This window comes from Vombatus ursinus, unplaced genomic scaffold (genome assembly GCF_900497805.2).
Source record: "Vombatus ursinus unplaced genomic scaffold, bare-nosed wombat genome assembly UNPS02014778.1, whole genome shotgun sequence".
Taxonomy (NCBI): Eukaryota; Metazoa; Chordata; class Mammalia; order Diprotodontia; family Vombatidae; genus Vombatus; species Vombatus ursinus.
Genome location: NW_020954556.1, coordinates 50,756,431 through 50,779,938, shown reverse-complemented (window position 1 = coordinate 50,779,938; position 23,508 = coordinate 50,756,431). Strand labels below are relative to the sequence as shown.

Below are 23,508 nucleotides of genomic sequence, written 5' to 3'. Positions count from 1 at the left end.
AAAATATACTTGATGACTACTACAACGTAAAGAAAAATCACAAAGTAATAAAAAAGTTAATACTACAAAACAAAGAACATGTATGGTGCCAAAGAATAGGCATGAGAAGGCAACTCCCTTAACTCCTTTACAGGGGTTGGGCTGGGAGGAAAGTAAAGGTTCCCCAGCAGATGAAGAACATTGCTTATATTGTCACATTTTTAAAATGTATTGGTCAGTTATTCTGATTTCTCTCTTACTATTTTTCTTCTTAAAAAAATCTTTTAAAGGACAGCTATCAAGGAGGCAAACAGGGAGAAGTCTAGGGGATGTAAAAGCAAAAGATTTCAATAAAATTTTATTTAAAAAAATAGTAAGACATAGTGAAAAGACTACTGTACTTAGAATTAGGAGACAGGTATAAATCATAAATCTGCCAATAGTTATAGCTTTGTGACCCCCCCAAAAAACCTTAAGTTCTCTGGGTTTGAGTTTCTTTCTCTATAAAATGCTACCTGCTTCATGGACTTATTGTAAGGAAAGAATTTTGCAAACTATAAAAGAATAATGGAATTATTATACCTGTAATGCCTGTTCACTAAGATGATTACATGACTGATAAAAATACTTTTAAAATTAAGAATGTTAAAAAAAAAAGTTATTGGTAGGATATATTTTCATGCTATCAAAGACTATCTCGTACATTATTAGTCTGATACGGTCTTAGTTACTAAACATCTTCCCTTAACTGACACTCAGAAACAATGTACTGTCCCCATTTCAACCTATATTATGAATGCATCTCTTCCCAAACAGTGTATGATAAAACAGAAAAGAATGAATTCAAGTTTTCTGAGCATAGACAATATAAAGAGCTATAACACATGCAGAAACAAATAGGGAAATTCTGCTAGTACTTTATATTAAAATGAACACATCAACGCATCTTTTTTTAAATAATAATACTGCATATATCTAAGGGAGACTACCGTACTTCAAAACAGTTATTCTACTAGACAGTATACTAAATACTGCTTTGTAATAAAAGCTAAGTTTCATATATAGTAAAAGTAAAATCACTTCTTAGTATTCAACTTATTATTATACTTCTTATTTTACACAGTAACATTTAGCTTTCTCTACATATTGTCAGATTATTTCAAGGAAGGTATGGTAACTTTTTAAAAAATGATTTTCAAGATTTGTCTGCTCGTGCCTAATGAAATCAGTGTTTAATAACAAATCATAGGATCTGACAGGACAGGTCATCCTTCCTTGCTTTTAGATGATACAAATAACTTTGAAGGGGGCACAACAAATGACACTACATCTATTTTTCTTTTCTTTTTTTATTTTTAGCTAGGCAATGGGGTTAAGTGACTTGCCCAGGGTCACACAGCTAATAAGTGTAAATTTTTGCCTATTTATTTTTCTTAAATGAAGAAAACTCGGACTCAGAAATCTGCAGTGAACAGTTCAAGATAACTCACTGAGTAGGTAAGTGGTGGTGCTCAAAGAGACCCACTCTTTTCTTTGTCCAGTGTTCTTTTGCATTATTTAATACTGCATGCTATAGAGAAGAATGAAGTACCCTAGATACATTAAACTTTAACTTAAGGAAACAACTGCCTTACAGCAATTTACAGGATGTCACATTGGTTATGGAAAAACAGAATACTTACATAATGATAAGACATGTTCAAGGTTTCCATTTACTGCTTCATTCCTCAATTCAGCTAGAAGCAATATGTCGTCATTAACTGGACACCCATTTTCCTATGGACATGAGTATTTACGAACAAATTAGTTTTCTTAGTTAACAACAAAGAACATTTTGATATACAATCTCCACCTCTTTGCACCACTGTATTATTTATAACACCTCAATCTACAATATACAATTTTCCAAATAGAAAGGAAATCTATTAGACCAACTCTTTAACATGGAATTGAACTAGACATTTAACCAATGAAGAGTTCAACAAAAATAAGAGGTCTCCCAATCTAGGATTCTTATACATGGGAGGTTACTTACCTCCTACCTTGAAATTATATGAATAAATTAATAATTCATGATAGGTGCTTTCTCTTTATGAGGGGCTACTGAGGGGATTAGAATATCTCCTTTATCAAAAGTGAGGCAAAAAGTCACTGCAATACATACTCCTGTAGACAATGGAAACTTCTATATTTAATGGAATGATGAGATCAGAAGCCAAATTGTCAAGGGTTGAAAGTGAGAGGAGAGAAGAAGATAGGTACCTATTGTAGATGTCCTTTTCAAGGAGTTTAGCTATAAAGGGTAGAAGAAATACAGGATGGTAACAGGGATGGCAGGGGTTGTTAGCAGGGATGAAATTAGAGTTTTTTGAGAATGGAGGAGACAAGGGCATATTTATGGGCAGCAGAGAAGGAGTCATTAAATAAGGAGAGATTGAAAATAAGTCAGAATGGAGATGACAGAGTGGGGAAGTCTGTTGGAAGAGAAAGGAAAGAATGGGATTGTTCTGGCAGAGAGGAGTCTTGGTTAGGAGTAAAGCTACCTCATCATGTAAGACAGGAGTTAAGGAAATGGTGGCGGAAGGTATATCAATGATTTGAAATAAAGAAACAGAGAAGAGGTGACTTAGCTGATAGGAGGGGAAGAGGTAGATCCACAGAAGATTTCAGGTGGGAAGAAAAATTTGAAAGAACTATTGCCCAGAATACGGGTGTGGAACCTGCGGCCTCAAGGCCACGTGTGGCCTTCTAGGTCCTTGGGTGCAGCCTTGACTGAGTCCAAGTTTTACAGAACAAATCCTGTTATTAAGGGACCACATATGGTCTTGAGTTGCAGGTTCCCCACTCCTGGGATAGCGTGTTGATAAGGGAGTGTTTAATAGGATTGCCTAGCAACAGTGAGGGCCCAGTTGAGGTTGGGTAACAAATACGTAGTGGATTGAGTCAGAATGGTTGTGTGATTTACTCTACCTTAGTTCTTAGTGGATGGTGGGAGTGATTTGAGGCCAAGGCTTGGCAGGGCACAATCAGCTACTGATAAAGGGTTACACACTCAAGATGAGGACAGTGTAGAATTGAATTGGTTCACCAAGACATCAAGATGGGGAAGAAAGAGAGAGTGGCTAATGCAAGAGAGATGACCTTGCAAAGAATTGAAGAGTCAAGGAACTGGAGGTCACAATGTGGATGAAGGGTAGCATTTGGTACGGGAAGGCAGAAGGAAAGGTCAGAAATCAACAGATTATGGTCAGATAAGGAGATTTTGGAATTAGTACAGTTGTGGGTGATGGCAAGATCAGGAGTCATAACCATCTTTGTGACTGAGGTGAGATGCGGGAGTAGGGCATGAGAAGTGAGTAAGTTGAGGAACTGAGTAGTTTAAGCTATTTGAAGAAGCAGAGTCATGATGTATATTGAAGTCCCCTAGTATGAAAGCAGGAGTTTTGGAGAAGATAGAAATTGTGAGCCATGTGTTGAACTCATTGAGGAAAGGAGAGTTAGCTGGAGGTCTATAGACAACAGCCACCAAGATTTTGATTGGACCATAGAAATAAACAGCACTAACCTCAAAGGAAGAGAGAACCTAGACCATAAGAAGCGGCAGTGAGGAGCAAAAGGACAGATGGGCAACTAATGGGTTGGAAGCAGGAATAAAGTACACGTGGGAAAGATAACGGGAAAAATCCATGTGCTGTACATTGACAAATGTATGTTGTCACATGAAGAGTCCAAGCAGGTACCCAGATTAGTGAAGCCACAGTTTACAGTATAGTTGAGGATAAATTTTTTAAAAATAATAGCTCTAATACATGTTACATAAGTACATTAAAGAAATTCAAAACAAAGTTGATGAAATGTGAGGGGCAAGTTGAGTATTGATGGGATGGGCAAATGGGTTAGGTTAGAGATTAGGCTTCATGGAGCAGATGACATTGGAGCTGGTTATTGCTATTTATTTTTCTTTGCCTTAGGAGAACCAGATTCTGTATTTAAAAGTTCAGTGAAATATTGAGCAAATCCAAATTAAGTAAATAAATAAAGTAAATAAATCATTCAATATGTTGTATTATTCACGTCCTTTCCCTTAGCAATAGAATTTCATTAAGATTTGTTGAATGCCCATTACATAAGTTTTCTATTAGATCCCTAATGGGAGGGATAATCTCAATTCCTCACTCTCTCTCATCCCCCATATCCAATCTGTTGCCAAGGCCTGTTGATTTTACATTTGCAACATCCCTTCAAATACGTCTTCTTCTCTCCTCTTATATTGCCACTACCCTGGCGCAGGTCTCTATCATCTCACACCTGCATTACTGCAATAACCTGCTGATGGATCTGCCTGGAATATCCTTTGCAGTCTGCTCTGATACCATTCGCCTCTACATACTAAGGGAAAAGGTCAAGATCAAATAAAAGACAAATAAGATTAAAACTTGGTGCAATTTTGATTACATAAAGTCCAACTTTTTGCTGCTACAGTTAGAAGAGAAACAGTTAACTGGGAAAATATCTTAATACCAAAGTTCTCTGATAAAGTCCTGATTTCCAAGAAATACAAGAAACTGGTTCAAAATTTTAAGAACAAGAGACATTCCCCAATGGATAAATTGTCAACATATATGAACAAATAGTTTTCAATGGAAAAAATTCAAGCTATCAGTAGTCATATGAACTGATGCACAGTAAAGTAAGTAGAACCAGGAAAACAATTTATTCAATAACAACAAAATTATTAAAGACAAACAACTTGAAAAAACTTATGATATTGATCAATGCAATGACCAAATATGATTCTAGGGGACCTATGATAAAGCATGCTACCCAGAGAAGTAATGAACTTAAGCAGAATAAGAAGACATGCATTTTTGGATGAGGTGAATTGGGCATTTGTTTTGTTTGACTATGGTTACTTGTTTTTTATTTTCTTTTTTTTCCCCCCAAAAGGTTTAGAAAGAAAAATACTTCTTAGTGTGGTTTCTTTTTTTGGGTGGGGGGGAAACGGGACTATAAGAAACATCAGGGAACTAACAAATGGAGAGAGGAGAAAAAGAACAGATGACACTTGAAGAAAAAATGATTATCACATAAATCTTGCCTTTATCATAAATTTCACGTTAATATTTATAATTAAGTCAAAGATTGAAAAAGCTTTTTAGACATTATAAATGTCTACAAGCATGACTGTGAAGTCAGGAAGCCCTTGCTCGATTCCTACCTCACCCTGTCTATCTTTGTGGTCTTGGCCAAGTCACTCAGCCATTTGGTGGTTTGGTCCACTCTCTACAACTCCAAATGTGAGAGAAGGTACCCAGCTGTGTGGGATCCAGGTGCTCCCTGTACTAACAAAAGGCAAGGATCAGCCCCTCCACCACCTTAAACATAGAACTGGCATGGCAGCAACTGGTTCCCAGACCTTCTCTAAACTATTTTTTTTTGGGGGGGGGGGGGAACATAGGACAGACTGGGACAATGATCTTCCACACTTTTCGCAGGCCACCCAAAATCCTTTGGTGTGCCCGTGGGCCACAAGCAACCCATGGGCCGCAGGTTGTGCTGGCCTGATCTATAGTCTCAAGCTCAAGTATTTGGATCTATATTTCAAAATCAAAAGCCATATTTGACTCACCTGTAGTACAGTACGTGCTGATTGTATACTATCAAAAGCGGGAAAGATATAATTCCCATATGTTTCAGCATCAGGATTTACTCCCAACTCATGCATTCTTTTGACAACTTCAATTATGCCTAAAAAGAAAAATACAGAAGCACAGAACAGGGATGAAGCAAGTGGAATAAAACAGAAAAGGCTCAGTTCAATTTTCCTTTAAAAAAAAAAAACACTGAAGTTTAAATCTTCATAACATAATTTTTAAAGAGACAATTAAATATTGGCAATATCTTGATAAACACAGAAAGGTGGGAAAAAAGGAAAACAAGACTGCTAGACAGAAAAATAATAAAGCATTCCACTCTCACTATGAATTTAGCATGGGGTCCTCCTGAACCAGAGGAAGCAGTAAGTTGGATAAATCCCAAGCATCCCGTTAATCACCTTTTCAATTACAAAACATGTTTATGACTCAAGTATAATAGTGTAAAAGTACCACTTGAAAGAAAAACAAGAATCCTTCATGCGCTGCTACATAGAGGACACACATGTCCTTCATATTCAAGTCAAGCAAGTAAAACTGCATTTCACAGAGTATGTGCCGCATGACAAAAGAGTGGCTCTGGCCATAGTAACGCTGGGCTTAGCCATGTTCCTGGGACAAGGTGCTGGGTTGTAGACTCAACAAGATGGTGGAAAGGTTTTCTTCAGTATGTTCAAAGTAAGGAAACTTCAAAACAGGATTATCATGAATACATGTGGGAAAATCTACTTGCTTCTTTCATTTTTTCAGTTTTAAAAAAACACAAGTGAAGAACAGACGTTTTGCATTTTAATCCAAACACACTAGTTTTTCATTGCATTTAAACCTGATGCTGTGTGTCTTAGTTTTTAAATAATTTCTTGATAAGACGTTTCTTTTACCTCTTGATAACAGACATCTGTCTTTTTAAAAGCGGAGTATGCACACACGCTTAGAGAATTTCAATTTTTCTGAACAAAGTTTATTTCCTAATTGCAAAAGTCTACCTCCTTTTACAAGAACTATTTAGTCATTCTTAAGAATAATGTCTAAAGGGGGCAGCTAGGTGGCACCGTGGATAGAGCACTGGCCCTGAAGTCAGGAGGACCTGAGTTCAAATACAGCCTCAGACCAAACACTTGACACTTACTAGCTGTGTGACCCTGGGCAAGTCACTTAACCCCAATTGTCTTAAAAAAAAAAAAAATACTGTCTAAAACTGGTCAGGTATGAGAATGAAATAAAAATGAACTGGCAAATATTATGGTCAATATACCTAACATCAAGATTATGCTTTTGCTTTAGCAAAGTTAGAGGAAACAATTTCAAGTAATAGCAAAAAGATATTATTTTTATTATTTATCAAACATAAATTTCTCCCTTAAAAATCTATGCCTTTTTCCCAAGGAGTCACCTACAGGAAAGTGACACCTAGTTGAATATTTTATACAATGCACCATGGTGTGCCTTCCCTCTAAGCCCTTCATGATACAGGAAAGACTAAATTCTGCACCTCTGCACAAGGATGATTTGAACAAGATTCTATTTTTGGTTCAAAAAATCAAAAAATATAAAAGAATTATTAATTTTTTCTACCATTTTTGAAATCTTAACTATCAAAATGTTTCTAAGAAATAAAATTACTTTGAAAATGTGGCAAATTTAAAAACCAGCAAGTTATCATATTAGGAAATAATTCAGGTTAGCAGAACTACTCGAGCTCTCAACACAAGCATAAGCACAAAAGTCCACATAACTCTGTGTCTGAAAAACACAAGAGAAAATTGACTGTCCTAACTTTAGGAAACCTGTGTTTATTCTGATGCGGACAACCTATGAATACAAACATATAACACAATTTAGATCTTTGTTACATAATATGACTTTATTTGCAGTTTTCTTAAAATCTTTAAAAAAGAAATCCAGAAACTATCAGTGTCTCTTGTATACACAGTAACTAGCAATTTAATTTGTATATAATATGTTCCTAAACACTACTGAATACTTACAAGTTCAAATCACACTATTGAAATGAATTAACTCTTGAAAACAATGAGGAGTCAACTATCACAAATATTTAATAAGAAGAAACAAGATTTAAAAGAATCTGGATATACAAAAAAAAAAAAAATAATAATCACAACAAAAAGTCGCTGCTCCAAGGAGCTCATATTTCTATCACCTATATCTAATGTAACTCTTCTATAGCCAGCTGTTTTTAATCTCTGAGACAAAGGGTGGCCAAAGAACATAGTATGGCTAATGGATCAGCATAACCATAAACTGTTAACAAAAACCAATTGAAAGTATTTAAGTTTTATCATAGTCATAACTTAAAGCACACACACGTAAATTCTGCAATAAAACGTAACTCTCCTGCTATTTCTGGAACAAGAAAGAAACTGGCCGTTAGTAAATTAAAAAAACCAAGTACACTTACTTTTTATATTAAACACATGATTTCAACTTCTTCATTTTAATTGCACAGTTGCTCTTCCAACTATACAACATTGCATCCCTTTGGCAATTTGAGGAAAACATCTTTTTTTAGTACTATTAACCAAAAACATCTCTTTAAAAGGGTTACTAAAAGTGATTCAAAGTAGATGCAGAAAATATAATTGAGTTTTCATTGCCTATCAAAATACTTTTTGATTTAAACAAATTTTGGAAAAGGTATGATTTGTCCAACTAAGATTTTTGCACACAAGGAATACGAAAGCTGTTATTTTGATCTCATTCTCACTTTCCCTGATGAGATTAAAACAGAAATGGTGCTGGGACAAATAACTGTCCTATTATTCCTGCACATTTAATGTTCTACAGAATACTGCAAGGATAGATGAAATAATTATTTCTGGTATTCACAGGTATGTGAGCTCATCCTTTGTAGACTAACTGAAAGTACCTTTGCTACAATTCTAGGAGCAGGCTGGATAACTGATTTATGTGCTCATCTTGTTTATCTTGGACATTCTTTGTTCTCCTCTGCTAGATCTCTGTGTTTGGAAAGTGTTCACACACCTTCCCCCCCATGTAGCAACGACTATGAGTAATATTGAAAGTGCTGTTCTTAAGACTTATGACTCAATATAATATCCAGGCAACCATTGGCAATAATGTGGTTAGATACTGCTATAGTTGTAATGGTTGAGTTCTCTAAGATACTTCCAGGTCTGTATTTTCACTATGGTAATTTTGTAAGTCCATGAAAGACAAGTGAACTTCTGATGGATCAATTTTACATTGCAAAGTTTCTAACCATTTCCCTGCATTCATCTACATTGACTGTTAAGTTTGAACTCCTTAAGGATAACCCTTCTGTAATTTATGGTAGCAACAACCTGGTCCTAAAACTGCAATCATCATCATCATTAAGCACTGTTCTTCACTTTCTGTAAAGGTCAATTCCCTGTATCTTTAAGTGTATAATAATAATTCTTTATGTCATTAAGTTTTCACCTTTCATATTCATTTTACAATTCCACAATGCATCCTGATCCTAAATTAGTTTGGTTGTTTTTAGTTTTTATCCATTCTCAAAAACTGAACAGTGAAATAAGCTAGGTTTATGAGGATTTTTGCATTTGTGCTATAGAAGACAAAACTAAGAAAAAACACCATGACCCGTCTGAAATTGGAGGTTAAAAAGCCAGAATTCTTTCAAATTTGCTTATGCTTCAGTGGGATATGTGTAGTCAGTTTCCTGGCAACCTTGAGATACTTTATTTGGTGATTTAAAGTTACTTCTTAACAATATCTGTTTTTTGTAGTTTTCTACTCAGATGTATACCTTTCCCTCAACCAAAGCTGAATCTCATTTAAATTACTTCTGTCTGTGTGTGTAAGAGAGAGAGTACACATTTGGCTTCAGGAAGTTTAACAGAGCAAAGAACAACACTTATTCACCTTATGTCCAAGAACAATCTGTCTACTATATTAGTTAAAATGAATGTGCTCTTAATATTAAAGAAAAGTGTAATTATAAATCCTGTCATTGGTAAAAATAAAGGCCAAAAAAAAAGCATATATACACACACATACACACAGGAGAATCTCTAAAAAGAGAAGTCTAGAGTTCTAAAGACTGACATCACTGAGAATCATATAAATTATTGGCAGGGGGTGGGGGGTGGCACGTGTGGGAAGAGAAAGGATTAAACTTTTCTCCATACTCTTATAGGTAGGGCTTATTGTAAAGTAAAAATAGTATTGCTTAACACAATTAAATTATATGATAGGAAAAAAGAAATAAGAACCAGAACGTAGCCAGCCACAGCTGTGTTATTAGTCAAGATGACAGACCTCAAAGAGCCATCCCATTCAAGTTGGGAGGGTCATACTTTTCTCATTTATGAAATGAAGCACTTTAATTAGATAAGTTCTAGAGTCCCATCCAATTATATGATTCTATGTTATTATACCCTAGACTAGGGAGTTAGGGAGACGTGGGTTCAAATTTTGCCTTTGACATTTACAGCTGTGGGATCACAGGCAAGCCACTGAATCTCACTAAATCTTAACAAAGTCCTCAAAAGTAGAATTCTCCACTAAGCAGTAAGTGGATTTGTTGCTAATAAGATCAGATCTTTGATTTTAGATTTAATTGGGCCTGGATACAACTAAAGCTTCTTTTAGGGGATAGTAGCATAAAGTACAAACGAAGAAAAGTGATGTCTGACAGAAAGTAGGTCCTTGAACGTATTTATCCACTCACTTACCTACCATGAATTTAGCAAATCACCTACAGTGATTTAAGCCTAAGGTTTGTTCAGGAGAGCAAAGACTTCACTGACTAACCACCTAAACATTTCAACAACAGTTATCAAATATATTTTAGGATTTGATAATCACAAAAACGATAAACATATTTGAAGGTTGTTTTTAAAAGATCAAATCAGAGAGATAATACATGAAGCAAAGTTTTCACAGAATGATACTAACTTTTTATCTCAGAAACACGAGGTTATAGGTGACCTTGGAGTTTCAAAACTATAAGATATGCAAAGAGTTAATAAAAATGCATAATGTTTTCACAAAGATCTTTCTAAAAAGGATTTAGAGACTTTTATAGTCAGAAACAATTAGGGAATACTTGTTTCAGCATTTCTTCTAAACCCGAATACAACTATATATTTAAAATAAAATTGCAATATGAACAGTCTGCTAAAAGCCCTTTTTTTGTGTTTGTGCGTTTTGTTTGTCACCCAATGTCACACTAAGAACTCTGCATCTCATTCTAGAACACATTATACTGTGAGATAAGAGGGAAAAGACCATTTTTTGTTTCCCCAAGGGGAAAGTACTTCTGTTAAAAGCATCTTTTTATGAGACTACTCTTTCTGAATTACCAATAACGCAAACCAAAGAATTAGACACTGTACTCTAAAATTTAATATTTGTTCCATTCTTATTCATAGCCCATAGACATCCCATGTGTAACAGGGAAAAGTGTGCTAAATGCTGAAACGTACTTAAGGACCCGAAAGACTGCATTTCTGTCCTTCAATCAGCGTGCTGTCAGGTCATGATCACTCATCTGGCAACAGGAGTTTCCTTGCCTTTTCTATTACTGTAACTAAGCTCAAATTTAGCTCATCAGTTAAAAGGAAAAAAAAAAAAAGATGTTTCACAAAGAAAACTATTAAGCTTCTCAGTTGTTTTAGTTAAACCTAAACTTGGGATGTGGCTTCACTTTGAAAGCATCTATAAATATTTAATTTTATAGAGACTGTAATAGCAAGAAAGAAAAGACCTCATTTTAAAAGTTAATAATGGATACTATTTTGCCATTATGCTTTCATTATGAATCTGAATTCAAAAATTAAAGACTAATAAGTAAAATAAATGAAATTTAAAACCATATGTTGTTTTTAAAAATGATTGAGAGAAATCTGCATGAGAGTAAACATTCCCATATGTCCAAAAGAAATTCTTCTACTCTGAATAGTTATCACCAAAGAATTTAATTAGGCTTGCACAGATGCTCCAAGCAGTTATAACCTTTCAAAATGAGTTACTGAATTATGCCTTTAGCAAACATGGAAATAAAACAGCTAACCTTGAATATTTTTGTCTTTTTGATGTCCAGTTAGCAATGGCCAAAAATAGTGTGGTCTGATAGGAGCTTGCTGTTCCTTCATTGCCTTCATGAGGTCAGTTGCCAAAGCTGGAAAAAAACAGGGAATATTATAAAGACTATTTCAAGATAAAATCTACTACATTTTTTTCAATTTAAGAATGGAATACCAGTTTTCTTGGCTTTCAGAGCACAGTACAATGTGAACTGTAAAGGGGCAACATGCAGCTTCTCTTCTTTTAACTTTTCACAAAATTCTTCCAACTTGTTGAAGGGCTAAAAGAAAATGAATATATTTTGTCAGCCTTCTCTCATCTTCTGCAAGTATCCAATATTTTTTTTTCAAAAACAGTGTGAAGGAAAAAGTCTCTATTGGTAATATCATACTCTTATCACAAAATCCTTAGAGCTTCAAAATTTTCTCAAAGCCTATTTTTTTCCTCTGTAATTCTGTCCTAAACAGCAAGTTTCAGGAAGTCAAGAATGAACTGAATACCGTATTCATGGAGACACAATGTTGTAAAAAAAAATTGCCAAAGTTGTTTAGGTTAGAAGCATTTTCTTGAGCGTTCTCCAGGAGTGATTTCGGACATGACACTAAAATTTGCATTGCTACATCTTCCAATCTTTCCGTCACTAAACTCAGACAGAGGTTCATCACATCTAGAAAATAAACACAGATAATGTATTTGCTGTAAATTAAATAACATTACACTTCAGCTACCACTCAAGTTATCCCTTACTTTGAACCACAGTCTCACATTCAAGAGCAATCTGCAGCACTGGAAAACTGATTATCATCCAGAAAACATAACAATTCAAAGACACAGATCACATACATCTACCTTTAAAAAAAAAACAAACCTGATTTTAGAAGTCAAAGAAAACATATCTAAATTAAAACATCCACTTAATTTATCTGAATATAAGTTCATTTAAAATTGAAGCTACTTTTATATGTTGGCTTCAAAGGATTTCTAGGTCCTATGCCACTAACCATAGCTTCGACTGAGATACTTTTAAGAAAAAGTTTTTTCCCCCATAACATTAAAAGATACAGTTCAAATTTTTATCAACTATAATATATCTTTTAAAAATCAACCTGGAATATATCTTCTTTCATATTTCATGCGTTCCAAAATTTCGGAGACGTACTGAGGATAACCAGCCTTGCTGAAGCTAAAGACAATTTGCATTAAGTCTCTGTCCATAAGGTAGTTATCAGTCTTGTCCATCATTTCCAAAGTCTGTAGATAGTTCCAAGATAATAAAAGTTAAGGCTTTCATTCATATTTAAATTTAAAAGGTTTTCTTTTCCAAAACTAAAATAATCACCATTTCTAAAGGTAAAAATAGTAGTTGTTACATTAAAAATAATATATTTAATTTCAAGAATATAGCCATTACATGTTAAAATAACATTAAGTTGCTAAATAACACACAATTCTCCCTAAATAATTCTGACCACTGGAGAATGTTTCAGATGGTAAAATGGGAATAAATTCCACTTCTACTTTCTTGCCTTGTTACATAATCAATTTAAATGTTAGGTGTTTTAAAAAAAAAATCTCTTCAATGTGTAATTAATACTGCATAATTCATACCTGTTTAACATGATCAATGTCGCCTTTCTCAGCATACGCATTCAATAATGCCAAATAAGTATCTGGACCAGGCTCAATCCCTGCTTCTCTCATCACTGAAAGAATGTTTTCTGCATTTTGCATATCCCTATAAATTATTTGAAAGATTTTTAAAAGACATATGTTTTTAAACAAGTCTGCTTATATTGATCTAAAATTGTTTTATTATCTAAGATGGCAACATGTGAGATTCAAGTAAAAAGTAACTTGTATGTATCAATACAATGTTCCAAAGCTTAAATGTATGTAATCACAGTCCAAGGTTTCGGAAATATCAAGATAAATAAAAAGTCATTATTTTAATGAACTTTTACAAATGATCAAATAATTAAGGGGATATTCAGGTAGGACTGATTTAACATGATAAACTACTCTTGGCACCAAATTTACCTTTTCTGAGAATAAGATCACCACTTAAGTAACTTCTTTAACATTTTCAGGAACTAACCAATTAATTACCTCACATAGATAAATTGGGTGAATCTCAATACTTGAAATAGAAATTAATTCTATATTAAGATTTAATTTAATTTAATGGAAGTAGGCCAAGTGTAATGGAAATGATGTACACATTCTTTCTCAGAAGATAATTCAGACTTCAAGGAGATGAAGAGTTAAGGTTTAGGATTTTTATGTCACTAAACAGTTAAAATAGCTTATTTTATATTACCCAGATCTTGCATGCCCTGTAACAAGGGTACTGAATACTATTTCGGTGACTGGAAGATCCTTTGTCTTCATAAATCCAAGAATCTTGCTGAAAGAGAGAAATGATGTTAATCAGAAAAACTATAATGCAATAATGATGGTTTTTGCCATAGTTAGGATTAATCCGTAAAAAAACTTCTTAAATGATAATATAAAAATATTTCCAAAGTGATTATCTGTTTTACTAGTCAAATTTACTAGTCAACAGTAGAGGACCAATTTAGTGAAAATTGAGGATGAAGCAAAGGGCTTTTTCTATGAGCAAAGAACTAGCTCATGGAAAGGATCGCAAAAAGTCCCATGACTAGTCGTTGGTCCAACAGGTAAACAGTGTCAGAGACAGGACTTAAATAAATCCACGTCCTCAGATTCCAGAATCACTTTTGTTTGATAGATGAACTAATGGTAACCATAGCTCTCCCATCTTGATGCAAAGAGCAAGAGGCAAAACCAAGAAGCAACACAAAACAATGACAACAATGGAAATGCAAAGAATAGCAACTGAACAGTATAGTCATCCTAAAAAATGGGAAAAGCTGCAAAAGTAAAAGTTGAGAGGTAAAGGCCTAGGGATGGGAAACCCTGAATTTACAGTTATCAGAAGGGGCAGTGCGCTGCTAAGTTTTCACATTACTTTTTTTAATTCATAAACAAAGGATAGATTTCTGGGCACAAGTAAATGACAGATATGTTTGGAAAGAAAGGGAATAACAAAGCAAGATATCAATAATTTTTTTGAAAAAATACAGTTGGCTTGCATGGGATGGTACTTAAAAAGTATAGGACATGGACAAAAGGAATCTCTCAAGTAGCTAAGTTTTCTTCCTAGAAAACAAATTACAATGAGATGGGTGGGTAATCCTAAACTAATCATCTAGGTCCTTGAGTGTGGCCTTTTGTCTGAGTATAAGTTTTACAGAACAAATCCTTCTCTTAAGGGGATTTGTTCTGTGTAGTTCCCCATCCCTGTAAAACACTAGCCTAAAAAATGAATACACCGGGGTAGCTAGGTGGCGCAGTGGATAGAGTACCGGCCCTGGAGTCAGGAAGACCTGAGTTCAAATCAGCCTCAGACACATAACACTCACTAGCTGTATGACTCTGGGCAAGTCACTTAACCCCAATTGCCTCACCAAAACAAAACATGACAAAACAAAAATCAACATGAAATGAGGTCAAAATGCCTATGAGAGACTAATACTTTATTTTCTTTTGGTGTAAGGATTATATTGTCTGCCATGTTACCAAAGATCTTCGAGTAAATTGTTCCTGGACTTGCTTTTCAATTCAAACTGCATAGTTTTCATAGTAATTCTATGTGATCTCCCCCCAATTTAAAAAAAGTTTTAACATAAAAATGAATACATGAAGTCATACCTGGCACCTTCAATATCTCCTTTATTACAATAAGCAGCGATCAGCCTCTGGTATGTAACCTGTCAAGAAAATGGAAAAATTGGTTTTTTTTTAATTTGGGGGGGGGGGAAGTGGGAAGGGATCTTATTATGTATTCCCCACAAAAGAGACTACTTACTCGATTGGGCTGAATATTTGCTTCCTCCATTTTTGCCAAAAAATCAGTTGGTGAGAATTGATGTTCATTCTGAAGATACACTTTAAGTAAAGCATTGTAGTGACTTATATCATATGTCATACCTGAAAATGAAAAAAGGTTAAATTATCTGAATCATATCATTCTCACAAAGTAGAACATAAGAACTGCCATCTCACAAAAATATCAAACACAGAATGGATGGGCAACAATATCACTTGTGAATTTGAATTTAGAATTATCACTAAAGCATCTTAAGGAGATTTGAGCCTGCCTATACAAAATATCTGCTAGAACTAAGTGCTACCTAAGCATTTTAGAAAGCAATTACTAATAATTAAATGGCATTTATTTTCTTTATATTTATTCTGTATGTCCTTAAGAATGTTCTTGTTGTCTCCTCCATTGGAATGTAAACTCCCTATAAGTAGGGATTGTTTCACTTATTGTATTAGCATTCCCAGCACCTGACATATTAGGTGCTTCAATGATGCTTATTAATGACTGATAAAATGATTAGCCTTCTCAAATGCTTCAGTATTCTAGAAGTAGACTTCTTATAGTCCTTTCTGTTAGAAAATGCTACTAACATTACCATTATGAATATGTTCAAGAGAAACTTGGGGGGCACAAGGGGGTTTGGTCCACAAAACATAGACATTAAAATGTTCATTAGTTCAGTCACAGCTGAAATTTGTATGGCCTGTCTGCTTTACAGCTCTTCAGACTCACATGACCTCAGTCAAATAAATAAAGGTCTCCTGTTAACAGAATCACAAGATCTGAGGTCTCCAATCCTACCTATGCCTGAACAAGTCCTAAAACATACCCAATAAACAGTTAACCAGCATTCCCCTGAACAAGGCCTTTGAAGGGAACTGACTACTTCTTGAGACAGAGTGTCCTAGAACTGGCCTTACATAAATTTAAATTGGCCTCTGCAACTTTTATCCATTCTCCAAAACAGAAAAAGTAATCTTTTTTATAACTATAACAGAATATTATTGTACTGTAAGAAATTACAAAAACATCAGATTCAGAGAAAACCTAGGATAACCTACATGAACTGATGCAGAATGAAGCAAGCACAGGGAGAATAATACTTATAATGACCGTAATAATGTAAAAGAAAATGAGTCTGAAAGACTTAAGAACCACGATCACGACAATACCCGATCATGACTTCAGAAGACTGATGATCTGGGCAGAAGAGGTGACAAACTAGAGGTTTAGAATGAGAAATATTTTCTTGGACATAGCTAATATGGGGATTTGCTGATCTTCAGTGCGCCAACAAGAGGGAAGGGCATTTATTGATGGAGTTGGTAGGCAGAGATAGTGATGCCAAAAAAAAAAAAACCAAAGCATACAAGAAATAGTTTTTTTTTAAATACTCAGGTAACTGAGAGCAGAAGGGAACACAGACAAGCAGGTAAGCTTCGTTACTATCATGTCAAATTTTAACATATACTTTTAAATATTATTTATGAAGGTCAATTTTTCATATATAATGCTTTTTCCTTTTCTTATATTAAAATGTTAAAACCATGGATCTCTATCCAGGCCATACCTCTAACCACAGGTGCTCCGCAGGGCTCTGTCTTGAACCCTTTCCTGTCCTTCTTCTGTGCTACTTCACTTGGTGATCTCATCAGTCCCCATGGGTTTCATTACCAGCTCTACGCTAATGATCTCCCCATCTTGTCCCTCCAATCTCCCATCTCCAACTGCCTTTCAGGCATCTCAAAATGGATGTCCACACATATCTTAAATTCAACATGGTGGAACTCATCACACCTTTCTCCCTAAACACTCTCCTACTTTAAACTTCCCAAATACCATCAAGGGTATCACCACCCAGGAGTGCCCTGCAAAGTCCCAGTTCCTTAGGCTCCCAACCTAGGTGTGATCCACAACTCCTCACTGTCTAACCACCCCTCATATTCAATCTGTTAACAAACCCTGCCGATTTTGCAACATTATTTCAAACATACCTCCTTCTCTTCTCTGATACTGCAAGCCCTCATTATTTCATGCTTGAATTACTGCAATAACCAGCTGGTGGGTCTGCCTGCCTCAAGTCTCTCTTGACTCCAATCCACCCTCAATTTCCTAAAGTCCAGGTCCATGTCACCTCCTTACCCAATAAACTCCAGGAGCTCCCTATCATCTGCAGGATCCAAATCAGAATCCTGTTTGTCATTCAAAGTCTTTCATAACCCAGTCCCCTCCTATCTTCTCAGTATTCTTATACCTACCCTCCCTGCCACGTACCCTATGATCCAGAGACAGAGTCCTCCTTGCTGTTCCACAAGATGCTCCATCTCTTGGCTCAAGACATTGCCCGGAATGGCCTCCCTCCTCATCCCTACCTACCGACCTCTCTGTCTTCCTTTAAGTTCCAACTAAAATCCCATATTCTACAGGAAGCCTTGTCTAAACCCTCTTAATTCTAATTCCCTCTGTTAATTATTTGTTCACACATATTTGGTTGCTTGCTGTCTCCCCCATTTGAGTGTGAGCTTCTTGAGGGCAGGGCCTATAGCCTCCTTTTGTATCCCCAGCACTTAGCACAGTGCCTGGTGCTTAATGCTTTATAATGAAATTAATAAAAAAGAAAATCTAAACAACAAAAATAAACCTTCCACATGACAGCCCTTCAAAGACTTAAAGTTTTCATGCTTCTTTCTGCCAAGGTTCCCTCTTTTTCTTCTGACTACAAATATCCCTAGTTTTTCCAACTTATCTTCAAATAATATGATCTTGGTTCCTCTCACCATCCTTACTGCCTTCCAGCTTATAAATTTCCTGCAATGTTTAAATTTCCTATAATGAATTCCCAGGAATGAACACAATACTTTAGATGCTATCTGACCAACAGAGTATAAAACTGTCATCTCCCTAGTCCTGAAATTTTTCATGCAGTCTAAGATACTGTAAATTGGTTTGGCCACTGTATCTTATAGTTAGTTGTGTAGTTGATTTTCTAAACCCAAGAGTTCAGACTTTGCATTTATTACATTATTACACTACATTCCATCTTATTATATTTAGACCAACATTCCAGCATGATGAGATATTTTCAGACTCTGTTATTTAATGTGTTAACTACACCGATTTATCATCTCTCTAAACCGAGGGTTCTTAATCTAGGATGCACAGGTACCTTAAAACAGAGGTCTGTGAACCTGGATGCAAAAGAAAATTACATCTTTATTTTCATTAACTCTCACTGAAAATTGGCATTTCCTTTAATTATGAATTTTTAAAAATTATTCTTAGAAGGGAACTATGGGATTTACCAGTCTGCCAAAGGGAACCACTATACAAAGAGGGTCAAGAACTCCTGCTCTAAACCTCTTGAAATCTACTGTTCAAAAATTTGGAGTACATGTCAGATTTCTCTCTCTATTACAAATTCTAAGATTAATGGGTCACTTCTCCTCAAGGCTCACATTATTTCTACCCCAACAACCAGTTCTTCCTTACTGGTGAGAATCAGATCAAGAACAAAGGTTCTTTTTGGTCATACCAAGTTTTGAAGGATGAAAATTATTATTAAGGAAAGTCCACAGACTCAATAGAAAGGAGGGAATCCATGGTCAAAGGTGAAGGATATAACTAGCTCTTGCCATATATGTGCATAGTCTTACACATTTCCCTCTTGTTTTTCTTTCTCTCTCTTCTCCTTCTCATCTCCCTATTCCTTTCACCTGAATCCTGTCAGGATCCTAAAATGCACTGGTGGTCACCAAGTATATTAAAATGAAATTTTATAGGGATAAATTTAAAACAAATGTTAGGCTTTGATTAAAAAATCAACTTTGCAATAACATGGAACCACTATACTGAAGCAATAGGTCAACTGATAAAGACCTAGGAAGGGGTTCCAGTTGATAACAAGATCAATTTGAGTTAACAATGGGACAAGGCAGTCAAAAAACTGGATGCCCTCTGCATCTGTATTCAAAGAGGAAGGTACAGAGCTTGTGTTGGGAGAGCTGATAAACCCTGTTATACCCTGTCCTGGTCAGACTACATCTTGTGTGTTTGGTTTTTGGAGAAAAACCAAAGGAAAGATATCTGGAAGGTGAAGAGACTCAAGATAATGTCATGTGAGGACAGGTGGAAGGAAATGGGGATGTTTCCTGTGAAGACTTAGGAAGCCATGTGATACTTGTATTCAAATATTTGAAGGGTTTTTATGTGGAAGAAGGAGAAAGACAAAATATGTCTAATCTAGGCCTTATGAAACCTTCCTAACAATCAGAACATTCCAAGAGTGGAATGGGTCATCTTATGAGATAGTGGGTTCCCTCAACCAGGAAATACTCAAGTAAAGGCTGGATGACCATTTGTAGATTACACTGTAGAAAAGGTTCTTCCTCAGGTATGTATTGGAAGAGGAGACCTCTGAAATCCCTTTCATACGAGAATTTGTGATTATACTATAAATGCCTAACATATATAGCTATTACCATTTTTCAAATATTAGTAGACCATGTTGCTGAGTTCCTAGTAGTTTTTTGTCTTTGTGAATTTCCTCAATCAATGGATATTAACAGTACAACTACTGTCCTGTGGGAGGTCTGAGATTTTTTTTCAAATTTAAGAGTTCTTCTCATCTTCAAAGAAGGTTGAGACCTACTACCCTAGGGACCTCAAGAGACCCAAATATTTATCACTTTAGAATTTAGAATTTAGACACTGAAAAGTCCCCACTATGTTAATTTCCAACATATCTAACTTTGTGTTAAAGGAAGCAGTCCTCTTCCTTACTGTGTAACTATATTACTGTGTAGTGCCAGTCTTAATTTCATTCAGAAGACATCTCTCCAAACTGTAACATGATCATATTTGTCCAGGTTATTCCAAAACCTAATGTTTCCAAGAAGCAGTTTCACTAATCAAGTGAAAAAGTGTATTTCATATTCAGAACTGATAGGTAATATGATGCAAATGTGATTCCAACATCCAATTTTCTTTCCATTTTACTATGAATGCCCCTAGATGTCACTATAACTCCCTAAATGAAAAATAAGATACCATAAAATCTAAATACGTCACATTTAATGAACCATGCTCTTTAAGCAAAATAAAAGGAAAAAATACTTTACAATAGCTATAAGATCCCACATGTGAATTATATATTGAAATAATCGTACCCAACTGTTGTAGTTTGTCCCATATCCTGTGGACAAATTCTGTTCGTTCTGAAGGTTTTAGTTCCGGTAATAGAGAGCCGCAGCTACGCAGCAAAAGCAAAGCCAGGTTACTACTTGGATTTCCTGTAATAAATGTTACATTTAACAAAATTTAAAAAATGGTAATAGAAACAATATTCAGTTGCTATATCAATTTAAAAAACAAAACATAAAAATTAGCCACCAACTTGAAAATTCCCCCAAATTTTCTGGCCTACCAAATTTTTTTGTTAATGCTATGGTTATGTCAAAAAAAAAAAACAAAAAAAAAAACCACACCACATAAACTTCTTTATTAAATGTCATAGATTGTATTTTTAATTTTTTTTACTACAACTATTTCACCATTGGGGTCTAGGACCTTGAAACTGTGCCTCCAATAAAAATACTGGAAATCCCATTTTCAGTGCTTCTGACTTTCCTTAAGAAGAGCTATCACAATCAGCACAAGCAGGACTTAAAATAACCAAGCTGGACAGCAATTTAGGATCTTCCAACGTGCTTCATGTTCTGTAACCTTCCCTTTCATCCTGGTCCCCAGGCAGCCAGAGGAGTCACAGAGCCCTGGGACCTGGGGTCAGGATGGCCATGTGAGTAGATTTATCATCTCCCTCAAGCCTCTGTTTCTGTTGTGAGAATCAGCACTTTGTAAACCTGAAAGTACTATATTAATGCTAGCTATTTTATATCTCTATGGCCTTCACTTAAAGTTTTATAGAATGGCCAGTATCCACATAGTCCAAATAGTTAGAAAATAGATTTTAAGGTAAATAAAAGTCCAGTAAAGGCCAGAAGAAAAAAAAAGAATTTTTGTTCCAAAAGAAACTAAGTACAAGCAAGTAATGAGAAATAAATAAATATGATACGAAGTATATGTTTGCAGGTTTAAAGAACTGATTTATCTTTAATCTCTAAACTACATATATAACTTTCTAATAAAGACAAAAGTCACCTTTAGATAGGTCTGTTAAAAAAAGATAGGAAGAATTTTCTTAATAGAGTCCAGTTATAGGATATCTATCACTGATGCCTTCTCCTTTGGTATCCTTTGTAAAAGAGTCCTACACTATGGGTTAGGTGTTCTTAACCTTAGGAGATAATCTTGTTTCACAAGTGCAAATTCTAAGCCACAATGATATTATGGATCATAGATGTTATTCTATACAGCAATTTGTTATGTATTCTCTCTCGCTTGGATTTCATGTAAATCTATTAAGTCATCCTGCACCTGTCACATAGTGCTCTAGAAACAGAAGACATTCCATAAATGTCCTGAGCACTCAATACTCACCCTCTTGCATTTTCTGGTCCTTACTCCTACCAACTTAGACTAGCGTCCTTCTCAGTCTATTCTGTAGCACAAACATTTATGTCCTACTCCCTAAGCTTAGGTGCCTCTTAGGAGATCGTAAGAGTCTCTCCTGAGTTCTCTTCTCTTCTCTTCTACACCCTTTCTCAGTAAGCTCATCATTGTCCAATGATCCTATGGTGCCTAAACCTATATATCTAATCTTAGTCTCTCTCCAGAGGTCCAATACACCTAACAAGCTTCTTGACAGGTATCTCCAACTACAAAGTAGGCATTTAATAAATGACTGCTGGAAGTGTCTCTGATAAAAGCCCTCATTTCTTAAATATATAGGCAATTTTCGGATAAAGAAATCAAAGCTATCTATAGTCATATGAAAAAATGCTCTAAATCACTATTGATTAGAGAAATAAAAATTAAAACAACTCTGCGGTACCACTTCACACCTATCAGATTGGCTAATATGACAGAAAGGGAAAATGATAAATGTTGGGGGGATGTGGGAAAATTGGGATATCAATGCACTGTTGGTGGAGTTGTGAACTCATCCAATGATTCTGGAGAGCAATTTGGAAGTATGCTCAAAGGGCTATAAAACTGTGCATATTCTTTGACCTAGCAATACCACTGCTAGGTCTATAATTCAAAGACATCAAAAAAAGGGGGGGGAGGGGACAGAGTTGTACAAAAATATTTATAGCAGCTCTTTTTGTGGCGGCTAAGAATTCGAAACTGAAGGGATACCCATCAATTGGCGAATGGCTAAACAAGCTGTGGCATATGATTGTGATGAAATATTATTGTGTTATAAAAAAATGACAAGCAGGATGATTTCAGAAAAACCTGGACTTACACGAACTGATGTAAAGTGAAGTGAGCAGAACCAAGAGAACATTATACACAGTAATACCAATGACTTAGCTATTCTTAGCGATACAATGACCCACGACAATCCCAAAGGACTGAGGATGAAGCATACTATCAGCCTCTGGAGAAAGAACTGATACTGTCTGAATACAGACTGAACCATGCTACTTTTCACTTTCTTTCATTATTTTGAGTCTTCTTGCTCAAAATGAGTAATATGGAAACGTTTTACATGCTTGCACATGTATGACCTATATCTGATTGCTTACCATCTCAGGGAAGGTAGAGGAAAGGGAAGGATAGAATTTGGAACTCAAAACTTTAAAAAAAAGAAAAAAACTCGCAAAAAAACCCCCAAATGTTAAAAAGTTGTTTTAACGAGTAACGGTGGAAAACATAATAAATAAATAAATGTTTGTTGGATTGGGAGAAGAGTAAAAATTCTCCACTTAGAAAATCATTTGATTTGTTTCAAGATAATAAAACATAGTATTAATTATTAATGACAAAGCTTGGCCTTGAGAAGAGGTGAGA

General features: G+C 35.3%; 1 protein-coding gene across 2 annotated transcripts in view; it reads right to left on the bottom strand.

Moving 5' to 3' along the window:
- LRPPRC (leucine rich pentatricopeptide repeat containing) overlaps positions 1–23,508 on the bottom strand; it is a 115,485-nt gene that overhangs the window by 75,081 nt on the left and 16,896 nt on the right. For both annotated transcript variants that reach the window (XM_027865255.1, XM_027865256.1), the window contains exons 3-13: positions 20,760–20,882; positions 15,577–15,698; positions 15,420–15,478; positions 14,005–14,091; positions 13,296–13,422; positions 12,794–12,938; positions 12,188–12,354; positions 11,862–11,967; positions 11,674–11,781; positions 5,609–5,727; positions 1,662–1,755 (exon numbers count right to left, since the gene is read on the bottom strand). In XM_027865255.1, coding sequence (XP_027721056.1) covers positions 1,662–1,755; positions 5,609–5,727; positions 11,674–11,781; positions 11,862–11,967; positions 12,188–12,354; positions 12,794–12,938; positions 13,296–13,422; positions 14,005–14,091; positions 15,420–15,478; positions 15,577–15,698; positions 20,760–20,882 — 1,257 coding nt within the window. The remainder of the gene's footprint in view (positions 1–1,661; positions 1,756–5,608; positions 5,728–11,673; positions 11,782–11,861; positions 11,968–12,187; positions 12,355–12,793; positions 12,939–13,295; positions 13,423–14,004; positions 14,092–15,419; positions 15,479–15,576; positions 15,699–20,759; positions 20,883–23,508) is intronic.